Source organism: Lactuca saligna, chromosome 3 (assembly GCF_052625555.1).
Source record: "Lactuca saligna cultivar CGN05327 chromosome 3, ASM5262555v1, whole genome shotgun sequence".
In the NCBI taxonomy this organism is placed as follows: Eukaryota; Viridiplantae; Streptophyta; class Magnoliopsida; order Asterales; family Asteraceae; genus Lactuca; species Lactuca saligna.
Genome location: NC_136419.1, coordinates 126,487,186 through 126,500,313, shown reverse-complemented (window position 1 = coordinate 126,500,313; position 13,128 = coordinate 126,487,186). Strand labels below are relative to the sequence as shown.

Here is a 13,128-nt window from a genome sequence, read left to right as displayed (position 1 = left end):
AGAAATGCACCAAAACATCCATAAATGAGACAAACTAGATTTTACGGTCCAAGAACATTCTTAGACCGTAAACTCATCTTCTTAGACCATAAACTCTTCAAATGGGTGTTTAAGTCCCCTTATCACCTTAAATGACTTGTAAGTTGGACTAGAATCACATGTGATTAACCTACAAACACCAACACCCATGGATCTTGGACAAAAATGAGTTTATGGTTGTAAACTCATGAGTTTAAGGTAGTAAACTCCCCAAGAACATCTCCTTAGACCTTAAACTCATTTCCCAAGGTCATTTCAAGTCCCGATCACTTCCTAAGCCATGAAATCGACCCTAGAACCTTCCCGTGTGCATTGTATGACCATTTGGCATCCAAGAACCCACCACCCATGAGTTTACGGTCGTAAACTCATGGGGAATGATTCATTAGAACCCTAAACCCTCTTATGAGTTTACTCTTGAGGAGTAAACTCCATATCCGAGCCTTATACGTCCCTAGATGTCACCGGGGTCACTCCAAACACTTGATTTGAAGTGTTTTCGCATCTTGGAGTGTATAATCATATCTAATTAATGATTTAAAGTCTAACTAGATAGATTTGCATATCATTTCATATTACATAGGAACCTCACACGTTATCAAGCCCCGAACCGGTACTTAGCATCCAATCCGACACGCTTCTCGACTGGTGAGTTCATACCGCTACCCTTTTTCAATGATTTTTAAATGTTTTCAGGGGGGAATACAAGCAAAAGTACAAGGATATCTTGTACTTAAATTCATTATTTCATTTTAAATGGTTTCATAATTCTCACACTTTTAAGAATTGAAAACTTACTAACAAACTGTTTTAACTCGCAGAGTTGTTTGTTCAAACCGATTTTCAATTCTTATTATATATTGTTATGTTGTATACTTTACAATTGATTGTTCACACTTATATTGATTGAGATTATAAATCATATGTAAAGTCTGTAATAAAATACCCTAGGCACGATTATAAAAGATAGACACCATTAGAAAACATAAATCAATCGTAATGTCCTTAATAACACACCTTGGCTCGAATGTAAAGGACAGACACCTTTAGAATACATAAAACATTGTAATGTCCTTAATAAAACACCTAGGCTCGAGTGTAAAGGACATGATCCATTAGAACTTAGATAGTCATAGATACTACTTCCCTAGGCACGAGAAGTAAAGGGAAATCTTAAATATTAGAGACACGTCCTCTGTAACACTTCCTTGGCTCGAGAGAGTGGAGGACTACCCCTGTAACCAAAATTTCCGAACGTAGGAGAGCGTGGCTTGAGTGTATAGATCTATACGGGACTGACAATCCCGCACCTGGCTGCTAGCTACAGCCGAACCGAAAGGTTCAAGGGTGACGAAAGTCATAAAAAGGATATTGGCCCTAGCCCGAGTCATATCTAGTCTGAAGTATGGTTAAGGACTCGCAATCAAGATTATTAAGGTTTTACACTTATTTATTAGTTTTATGTACGTAATAAAACTAATGTACATTTGAACATAATCGGAATCAGTAACAGTTCACACACACACACATTCAGGAAAAACATGGGGTTTTCCTGGGGAGAACATTGATCATAATCGGAATCGGTAACAGTTCACACACACACACACATTCAGGAAAACATGGGGTTTTCCTGGGGATAACATTAAACATAACCACGTTTTACAGAATACATCTTTTACATTGATAACCAACATTTAGGAAAGTATGGGACTTTCCTGGGGAACGTTTACATAACTAGAAAAGTGTAATAAAGTGGATAACTTTACATCTTGTACAATCGGTAACACATAATCAGGAAAGTATGGGACTTTTCTGGGAATACACTGGTACATAATCAGAACAATATATCGAACCAGATAACCTAACAGTACATTTTTGCAAGAGTAAACGTGTTTTCAGTGTACAACTTTACTTTACATGTTGAGAAACAATAACCAATCTTTTTAAGAAAATATGGGATTTTCTTGGTTAACCACTTTTTCAGGAAACCAAAGGAACTCGTTCTTTTCATAAAACAAAATGCTTATGAACTCACCAGCTTTATGCTGATTTTCAAACCGCTTGTATTCTCAGGTCCGCATTAGACAGGTACCCGACGATCCCTTTTGGCGAAGACAGAGTGCGTAGAAGACTCGTCTCATTTTGTTCATATATACTATGTATCACGCTTGTACACTTTACTTTTGAAACAAATGTAAACTTTTATATATGTAATGTAATGGTTGTTTACTTTGCTTATTATGTGCATTGGTTTGATACTCAACGTGGAGTCCGCCCCGGAAATGTTTCCGCCTTCGGTTTTCGGGGTGTGACATATACTGTAACACTCGTGTTTCTTGCCTAGGCATTTATATTGAGTTGATAGTCTAGGTTAACCTTTGTAATTCATTTTGAAGAAATGAAAAGGAATTATGTGAATATTATGTGAATTATGTGTTTTATGCTTAATTATTAGGGTTTAATTAATTAAGAATAAAAATAAGCATCAAAATTAAAGTGTGAGATAAGACCGATATCTTTACATAAAGTTTTAGTGGTCGAAACAAGGATTTCGGAGATATAAAGAATACCAAAATCTAAGTTATAACGAAGAAGTTATGACATGTCGAAGTTTCGCGACAAAACCGGCACGGTGCTGAATGTCGTAAAAAGTGAGTTTTTGATAAACTACTTTTTAGCCTTAGTAATCTAAACAGAAGTCATAGTATTCATCAAACCGAGAAGTTCGATAAAAAGAACGCCCAAATCTGACTTCGTATGAGGAAGTTATGATTTTTTGAAGTTTCAGCTTAGCAGTAGACAGCTAAAAACTCGAATTTTAGATCGAGCAATTTTTAGCCAACACAACCTAAACGAGAATCAAAGGTCTCGTCATTAGGAGCACAACGGTAAAAAGTCTGACGAAAACGGACGTCAGATGAAGAAGTTATGAATTTTTAACGGATTTCCTGTCCCGGTCTGTTAAAAATAATAATTTAAAATGTAAAGTCAAAATTAGCCGACGAAGTCGAAACGAAAGTTGTAGAGCGTAATTTTAGCTACGTGTGCATATAAAGAACGTCAAAAACGGAGCTCGTATGCGAAAGTTATGGATTTTAGAAGTTTTGGCGCGAAAATCGAGAAAATTCGCATAGTCACACTTTGCCACGTCACCCTCGCTTAGAATGTGACACGTGTCCTGCTGAGTCACCGAAGCTACTGAGTCATGCGAAGCCACGTGTCCTCTTCTTATTCGACCGAAGGGAGGCCCAATCCGAAGCAACCAGCTCTCCGGCCGAAGCTTCGCCCTGCTGCTGCGTGTTCCGAGCCTCGCATAGCCTAGCTCCGAACCTCGCATGTGCTCCAGTAGACCGCAGTCCAATCAGAAGCTGTCACCGAGCCCCTCGCAGGTGCGACCCATGTGCGAGCCATGCGCAGCCCACGTGCGAGCCCTCCCCTGCGAGCTTCGGATCTGCAACGTGTGGCCTCTTCTCAGCCCTTGGATCAGAAGCCTCGTCCCTATATATAGAAGGGTGCGAGACCTCCCGGGTAACTTTGAAAATTTGTCAATTTTAACCCCTAAACCCACATTTTCTTCATCTTAACATCCCGCAAAGCCTCGGTATCGATTGTAAAGCCCGGAATACTCCACGAAGTGCCCGAGAAGCCCAGAAAATTTATCTTTTCGGTTTCGAAGCCCGACTTTTGCAGAGCCCGGTTTCTCAATAAAACTCCCTGTTTTATAAGAAACGATTGTTTTAGGAAACGAATTGTTGCCCGATTTTCATCAAAACATGTGAGTGTGTAGTTACTTTCAATTTACACATAGATATGAAGTATTTACCTTGAAATACATGTTATATGTAAATATGTTAATTGTTTAATTGAGGTGACAGTTGAATTGATGTTTTATACAAGTTTTAAACTGTATATGCTTTTTATCTAGAAAATATGTTGGGTAGAACATGGGTAGATGAAATAGTTAATGTGTGTTAAAAAGGTGAGAGGCCTCGATGTTGTTGTTGTTTTTGTTGTAGTCATCTAGCAGAGTATAGATGACGACCACGGACTTTTCTAGACAGTCCAGTGGAACACTAGCAGATTCACAACTTGTATGCGTTGATGAATTAAATGTTCATTGGCGTACTCCATCCCCCTCATGGTTGCCTTTAGGACATGTATGGCTGAGGAAACCCCTTAGCAGTAGTGTCCATCCCGATGATATTCCTTAGGCTAGGTCCCTTGTGATAGGTGTTTAGGGACGTAAAGTGAGGACAACGGGAATGGGTAATCAGGGTTATTGTTGATTGGTGAACTTAATAAGTATATTATTAATGTGGGTTGAAAACCCTATATGCTCACCAGGCTCCCAAGCCAGACCTACTCAGTTTTATGATTACAGGTAGTGGACCCTGAGCATAGTTGGAGGACGATGAGAGATTTTTGGATTATAGGCCAGTAGTTGTAAATAACTATTGAAAGGCTTATAATGTCTTGTTTATGCTTTTAATCTGTATCGGAATATGACATCTCGAGGTTTTGATATGAAATGAAACTATACATTTCTTAAAGAAGGTTTTGATAAACTTTTATCATGTTTTGTTTTGGGAACAAATTCCGCAACATCTTTTAAAAAGATTTCTCTTATTTTATTTTAAAAAGCATAAATTAAATCGGTCTTTTCTGGCCGAGAAATTAGGGGATGTCACATATACTTATAAAAGAAGCGTTTTTCCTTTCACCACATTCATTTGAAACTTTCTTCCTTTCACCACATTCATTTGAAACCCCGTGACTTTTCAATTTCTTTCTAATAATAATTATAAGTTGGTTAATAAGGTTAAATAAATATTTAACCTAAAGTATAATCATATATAAACTAAATTTTAGTATTAAAATAATATATTTACTTCTAATTATAAAGTTATGTTTTTTAACCTTTAACATATTATACTTAATTTATTAGTTTTCATATATTGTTGGATGTAAACCATTATCATTTTAAAGATACAATTTTGGAACAATTTGTATAAAATACTTAAATTATTAATTGAAATATAGCATTATGGGGTCAACTTAAATATAAATTTTAATTTAGCTTAAACAATCCAAAAATTATTTTATAAATAGTTAAAAGTGATAAATTATAGTGTCCTAATAATAATTATAAGTTGGTTAATAAGGTTAAATAAATATCAAACTTAAAGTGTAATCATAAATAAACTAAATTTCAATTTTAAATTAAGATTTTTACTTCTACTTATATGGTTATGTCTTTAACTTTTAACATAATATACTTTATTTATTAGATTTAAAATGTTGTTGTCTGTAACAATTATCAGTTTAAAGCTATACGACTTTTGAATAGTTTTGACAAAATACTTAAATTGTTAATTTAAATATAACATTACAATGTCAACTTAAATATAAATTTCAGTTATACTTCAAAAATCTACGAATATTTTGTAAATAGTTAAAAGTGATAAATTATAGTGATAAATGCAAAAAACTAAATTGTAATTTCAATTTATCTAAAATATTTCTTAAAGATATTTTTATAATCTTTAAAATTTTCAAATAAGTAGTTTAAAATAACTTATAATAATAATAGTTAAAAATTAATGTATATAAATGATTATATTGTTTCCCTTAAAATCAAAAACAATGTTTGATGTTTGAAATAATTATAATGATAGAAATTAAAACATTAAACAAATAAATTTAAAAAATTAATTAACAATAACAACTATTAATAACATTAAGTCATATATTATATTTAATTTTATTAATGTTTAATTTACGGGTAAAAGTAATTTAAACAATTGAGTTTATGCAATTATAATAGATGTATATTATCATATAATTCAAAATAATCAATATATTATATCAATTTAGTATATAAATTATTATATCAAATTTAACAACATTCTTGTTATATTTTAAAAAACATATATTTAGAAATAATTCATTTCTGCGCGCGCAACACACGGATTCGTTGATGTTAAATATAAACCAAGGCATTGCATTTTGTACAGGGAGAAAGGAGATTTATACATCAATCAAAGAAATAAGAACTTTGAAAGTCATGAAAATGGTAGTTGCAAAACAGTTTTCTAGTTTCGAATTTGTTCGAGTTTTCAAAATTCTATTTTACCAAAAAAAAAAAAAAAAAAAAAAAAACATTACTTTGTTACACTTTATACCGAAACTAGCATTAACTTAATATCATAATACAGTATACATCAATCTAAGAAAAGAAAATTACAAACTATCATTAAAGAGTTGGTTTCGAAACTGAAATTTTGAAACTCTTGTAGTGTTACGAGTCCGTTTTCCAAGCTATTATAGTTTCGTCGCTGGAGAGAATCAAGAATTGAGTTGCAAGAAACTTTAGAAAAGATTTTAAGATACCGAACACTAAAATCAGTTCAAAGTTTCAAAACATTCCACTATTGTTTTTTAGCCTATTTAAGAACCAAACACTAAAATCAGATGAAACCTTTTAAGCGACTTATTTCTCATTAAACAAACAAAAAGAAACCCTACTTGAGCGTTTAACTGAATTTATTTCGCATTATATTTTCTATCAAAACCACAAGCTTACAATCACCTTCATCAAAATCAACGTCAACTCAAACCCAAATCAAGCAAGCAACCATGCTTAAACAATTGCAAATCAAATAACAACCAAAATGAAAATAGACATTCAATGATTCGCTAGGTGGCTGACATATAAACTAGTGGGCCCAGGATAGCGTAATTACTGATATATATATATATATATATATATATATATATATATATATATATATATATATATATATATATATATATATATATTCAAATAAAAATTAAATAAACTAAACCCACAATTCCCGGGTTTTGTTTTTTAGGTAGGCAGATGAAAATGAAAATGAAAACGAAAATGAAATGGCTATGGATTGCAAGTTGCAACAAGTTAAAAAAACATCAACAACCTCTGTTCAAACTATTTCATTCAACCCTATGCATGCATATTCATTCATTCATTCATTCATTCATCCATCCATTCATTCATTCATTACACAACCCCACAACAAAATAACATCTCATCTTACTCAAACCACCAGGGGGCACGTTGTTTCCAACCTCCATCATCACCTGCATAACCTCATATTAATAAATTTTAAAAAAAAAAAATTTTAAAAAAAAAACATTTTAATTTTTATTTATTAAAAAAAAAAAAAAAAAAAAAAAAAACTCACCAAAGGCATTGAAATACTCTGTTTTACTACTGCCATGACGGGTGTTTATAGCTTATCCTATCTCCATCCCAACCACCATCCGGCTCTTTCCGCTTCGATACGCCGCCAGTGCCACCGCCGGGACCGGAGTTGAGATCCAGACCGCCGCCACCACCACCACCACCACCACCGCCACCGCCCCACTTTCCGGGATTACTTGAACCGCCAGGTAGACTCATGAAGTAGGATGGGCGATACGGCATTGGAACCAGCTGTGTTTGTGTCGGGAAACAAATGGGGCCGGGACCGGGAGCGGGTGTGGGCCCACCAGCTGGCGATGAGTCCATGTAAGCGGTTGAAACGGGTGGAAATGAATTTGGTAACGGGAAATTGGTTTCAAATGGGAAAGGTGAATATTGGAAAGGGACAACTGCAGGAGTTGATGACAAGACAGGGGACAACATTCTTTGTGAAGGAACATAACTCTGTTCCTGGATTGATGGAATTGTGATGGTGGTGGGGTAAGTGTTGTTTGGTGGAAACCAAGATGACATATTTACCCCTATGTCCATGTTATTATTCACTCTCATGTTCGGAACAGCTGGAAGAAACTGCATACCCTTTTTCGGAAATTGCACCGTTTCACCACCACCGGGGTTGATATTGATAGCCTCCTCCACGCCAGGTCCGTTGAGGTCAAACCCACGTGAAGAATTTGAATTTGACGGAAATACCCTTGGCGGCAATTGGACGGTTTCCGGTGGCTCTTGACATGCGTTTAGATCCAGATCGAGTCCGCCTCCGCTGTTTTCATGGGCGTTGTTTTGGCCGGAATCGTCGACTCCGATGTTGAGGTCGAAGTCGAAAAGAGGGCGGACCGGTTTAGCGGGACGGAATGCACTGGTGGCGGCTGAGCCTTTCCAGCCGAGCTCCGGTTTAGTTCTTGAAAGATTTTCGGAAGGGTAGAATGGTCCTTTTGCAGGGGCAGCTACCGTAATCAACGGAGACCGATTCCCATCAACAGGTGATGTGTGATTCTGATTCTGATTCCCATCAACCTCTCCTTGGTTCCCGTCATCGCTAGGAACAACTTCGTTCAGATCAAAATCCAACTTTACCACCGTTTCTGTTTCCGTTTCCGCAACGGGCGTTGTGGCGGAAATGTTAACGGCGGAATCAGGATCGTCGGCTTCGTGTTTTCCAACGTTTTCATGGGAAACAGACGTCCCGGAATCCATTTCATTGTGGATTCCGGCCTTCTTGTCATCATCACACTCTTCAAACTTTATTGCTAAATCAGCATCACCACAAGAAGTGGTAGTAGCTTGAGATTCCTGTAAATTTCTTGACCGATTATTGACCAGTTTCTTCTCTTCATCATGCATATCTGAAGAAGACCAAGAAGCCGATTCTTCATTAACTTGTGTTTCAACTTTACAACTTTCCGGAAGAATCACATTCTTTTCCATCGTTTTATCATCACCATTCTTCTCTTCTACTTCCACCATTCCAGTCTTCACTTCAGGCTTCACAACCACCGGAATCAACGATTCCGATTCCGACCCCGCCCGTACCTCGCCTTTCCCAAATGTCGCGTCCTTACTATCTCCAGACACGTGGGGCCCGTTATCTTCGTCTTGAACGATTCGCCTCAGCTTAGCAACATTTGCAGAGCAAGAATCTTCAGGTAAAGGAGGGGAGCATGCCACGTCAGATCTTGAAATTTCACCAGCTGCCACACTGGCAAGAAGATTCATTCCACCATCATCACCCATTGAAGGTGACACCGACACACTAGCTTCAGAAAACTTAGCACAGCTTTCTACCAAAGCGTTTATAGAGCTATAAGAAGGTTCATATAATTTCCCTGGTTTTGGAGTAACTCCAGACGAAGAACCACCATGTTCATCAGGTAGCACAACAGTCACAGTTGCTGACTTGGCATCATCACAGCCCTCCATTCCATCTTTCCCATCTGTATCCATTTTTTCCACATTGCTCTGTAAAGAATCGTTTACAGTTTTTCCACTTGTCTTTTGATCTTGCTTCTCAGAAGGTGCCACAACACTTTGGTTGTTTCCATTATCTACAATGGACACGTCAGACACATGTCCAGCTCCTTTCTCATTACCAAAATTCCGGATTTTTCCAAGATTACCCTTTTCATTTCCTGGAGTTGTGGAGCCATGGAAACCATTGCTTGAGTTCCTGCTGTTGTAAACACTACCAGTCTTCCCATGATCACTAGAGCAAGATTGACTGTTGTTTGGAGAATGAGTGGTGCTTGAACTCCTACCTTCTTTAGTTCCAGAAGAAGGCATGTCCGAGGATCCACCACCACCACCACCACCACCGCCACCGCCCGTTGCCGCCAGTTTATCGGCGGGAGATTTGGCGGCAGGTTCACCGGAATTATTATTATTATTATTAACTTTTGGTTGTTGTGGGGATTTTAAAGGGGAAGGTTGAGAGGTGGAAGTAGAACGTCTGTTTCCTAAATGAGAAACATCAGACATCATTGATTTACTTGGCCATGAGCCACCTCGACTTGTACTAGATTTTGTTTCAATCATTGTCATTTCAGCTTCCACACGTCTCTTCCATGTGCTGACTAGACTTCTTGCTTTCTTCTGAATCTCTGAATTTTTATGGCTTCTTAAATGATTCACAGATTTCCCAACATTACAAGTCTGTAAAGCATGAAGATTCACAGGTAACCTATCAAGGGCACGAAGTAGAGAAAAAAGAAAATCTTCAACGGATTTATCGTTTTCTTTTGGACTCCCATTCCCATCGCCGATTTTACCCTTGTGGATTTCTTGAAGCCATTCATCCAAAACTGACAAACCCCTTAATTGAACAAACCGAGTTAAATAATCAAATCTTTCAGTAACTGATATGACATCAACAAGCATTGTTCGGGAAGATAAGTCGAGTTTCTTGTCAGTGTTTTCGGGTCTCATGAGTTGGATTAGTTTTTCAACTCCTTGGAAATCCATCAATCCTCCTTTATCAGTGATTTTGGAAATTTCGGTTTTTATTATGTGTTCAGGTCTAAGTTGACCAGAATCTGCATCGTCTACTTTGGATTTGTGGACCCCGTGATCTCTCTTTTTACTTTTAGCATGTGATGAAATGGAGGATGAACTATTTTGTACATTATCTGAACTAGGTTTTAGCTGTGAACCATTCAAGGGTTTTGGAGAACGCCCTCCAGTTTGTGTTTGTAGTGCTCCATACATTTCTACACGTGTCTTATCTAATAACTTGTCTACTTCTTGTTGTCTTTCCTGTGTCAAACAAGACTAAATATCCAATCAAGATATAACTTTCAGAAACAAAACTATGAAATGAAAAGAGAGAAGAAGATGATTATACTTACGTTAATGTAGTCTTGATCAGTTAACCACCATAAACACTTGCTCTCAATATCATACACTCGTCTGCACACAAATGAGGATATCCCTGAAGGAAGTTCAAGATTTTTAGGAAGGAATGCGACTTTACACGGATGGAGTAATGATGCAGCAGGTATTTCATCCTTGTGAAAGGAATAGAAGATTTCGTTTGGTGCTGCTTCTAATGAAGCACCCTCTTTGAGTTTTATGTCTGCAGGTCGATAAAGCCAGTTCACACTTAAAGTTAGGTTGTTTTCTTTTCCTACTTTTAACTTACGGATTAGTCCAACAAAAGGAAGGGAGTTGTGGGATGGCTTGAAGAGAGCACAGTCACCAACATGAATCGTTCGACCATCCTGCAAGAAATGAACCAGATTAAACCAATGGAAGTTGCTTTTGTATCAAGAAGAAGATAAACATATAGAGGGAAAACATTTAACAAGATATAGTTTCGATAATGACTGAAATCTATCATGCACAAACAGAAAAGGAAGTGGATTGACACTCAAACAAGAACTTAAAGTGAGTAATAAATATCCCACCTCTAACAAGAACTATCTTGATAAGCAAACAGCAAGTGTGATATAACAACAGGTGGTGATCCATTGAACTAATTAAATTCACTGATAACCCCAAACGCAAAAAGAAATTTCATTTTATGAATTGACTAGCCAGTAAATTTGAATCAAGAAGAGACGGGTTGATTTTAACAGGACTATAGATGCATAAGAACCAAACTGTACATACACATCACGAATTGTCGTTCAAAGCAATTCATTGAAAAAAATAGCATTCAGATATAGAGCTAGCTTACAAGAGCACTGAAGCAGGTAAACTAATCAAAATTGATATATAAATATACATACATGTAATGGATATGGGTATATAAACGGTATAAAAAATTATATATACTTTGGAGAAAGAGTTAGTGTCAATCAATACGAAGGAATTGGAAGGAGCAGCTACAGATGGCTTGGAGGAAGATGGGACCGGCCACATGTGCCGCCGGTGGAACCACAGCTCACCTTCCCACCGCCCATACATAATAGCCTTCTTCCATCATCATAATCCAAGATATCGCTTTTCTTTATAATCAAATCTTGTTGTTCGTACCGCGCGACGAGAACCATGAATTACCGGAGCCAATTTTGTGATCCCCTTTTCCAATTTCTATTTAATCAGAAACCCTAGGTGGTTGAAACGATTGATCATGGGATATAGTAGCACCTCGACACCTCCAGATCGGCTATAGAACAAGAGAAACACCGAAATACATAAGTTTAAACGATCGAGAAGTAATCGACGGGTATGGATTTGAATTAGGGCTATGTGTGTTTGAAACGATTTCGTCGACCAACAATTCGGATAACATATAGATCTGTGTATGAGGTAGGAGTGAATTGGCGAAACGGTGAGATTTCTGAACGGATTTTGAGCCGGCGAAGATTTAACGGGAGAGAGAAATCGAAGAGCGAGCGAACAAGCGAGAAGGGGAAAGACGAAAATCGAGAGAGAAAGAGAAAGAGAAAGAGAGAGAAAGAGAGAAAAAGAGACGGGTGTGGGGTGGTGATGCTACGCGAAACGGCGAAGGCCTGGTCGGGAGGTGAAGTGTTGACCATTGTCAAGGCCTTTTTATAAGCATAAAACGGCACCGTTTCACAACGTACGAGTAAATTACAAAATTGATCCCATGGTATAGTGCATTTCTTTTTTATTATTTACTAAAAGTTATAAAATTAATTAAATTTTTATGGTAGAAATTTAGAATTATTAATCAATTATTTTAAATAAATTATTAATTATTTTTTATTTATATAAAATTATAATCATTGATTTAAAAAATGCATGATCTTATAATATGTATTAATTTTATTTTAATTTTTATTCTACTATTATTTATTTAATATAATTAGAGTTAAAATTTTAAATTTTGAAATTTAAATAAAAAATCAATGGGTTGACAAGTGGCATGACATTAATTAGGAGACCTAATAGTAGTATATGGAAAAAAGAAAAAAATAAACTTATTCTTTTATTAGAATACTAGTTTATAATCCGTGGGAGCTACGGTTACAAAATTAATTAAATTTTTCTAAGTAAAAACTTAAAATTATTAATTAGTTATTTTAAATAACTTATTAATTAAGCTATATTTTTTTAGTTATATATAAAATTATAATCGTTGATTTAAATAAATACGTAAAATTATATTATCTTATAATTTGTATAAAATTTATTTTATTATAATTTATATAAATTTTATTTTATTATAATTTATATAAATTTAATTTTGTTTTTTTATTCTAATGTTATTAATTTAATGTAATTAAAATGAGAAATTTAAAATTTGAAATAGAAAATTAATAGATTGACAAGTGGCAAGATATTAATTACAAGACCTACTATGGTGACACATGGCAAAAAAACTACTCTTTATTAGTATAGGATATGGAGATTTGCAATAATAACAGTAAAAAAAACATATATTA

The 13,128-nt window shown here is 35.8% G+C and overlaps 1 protein-coding gene across 3 annotated transcripts; it reads right to left on the bottom strand.

Moving 5' to 3' along the window:
- Positions 1-6,932: 6,932 nt before the first annotated feature.
- LOC145037215 (uncharacterized) lies at positions 6,933-12,230 on the bottom strand. Of its 3 annotated transcripts, none has more exons than XM_078985820.1 (4): positions 11,552-12,230; positions 10,624-10,995; positions 7,263-10,546; positions 6,933-7,158 (listed from the first exon to the last, which is right to left on the bottom strand). In XM_078985820.1, exons 1-3 carry the CDS (start codon positions 11,681-11,683, stop codon positions 7,289-7,291), a joined length of 3,762 nt encoding a protein of 1,253 aa, XP_078841946.1. In that variant the 5' UTR covers positions 11,684-12,230; the 3' UTR covers positions 6,933-7,158; positions 7,263-7,288. The 3 variants fall into 3 exon arrangements, with proteins under 3 accessions (XP_078841946.1, XP_078841947.1, XP_078841948.1); XM_078985821.1 differs by having other exon boundaries at positions 7,263-10,531; XM_078985822.1 differs by having other exon boundaries at positions 11,582-12,230.
- Positions 12,231-13,128: the final 898 nt, after the last annotated feature.

Bases quoted from the DNA above. Each gene is read 5' to 3' on its own strand.
- LOC145037215 (XM_078985820.1), bottom strand. From the start codon at position 11,683: ATGTATGGGCGGTGGGAAGGTGAGCTGTGGTTCCACCGGCGGCACATG. The intron at 10,996-11,551 runs GTATATATAATT...CATTTCTTGCAG, and splicing joins ACACTAACTCTTTCTCCAAA to GATGGTCGAACGATTCATGT. The intron at 10,547-10,623 runs GTAAGTATAATC...TTGGATATTTAG, and splicing joins CTGATCAAGACTACATTAAC to TCTTGTTTGACACAGGAAAG.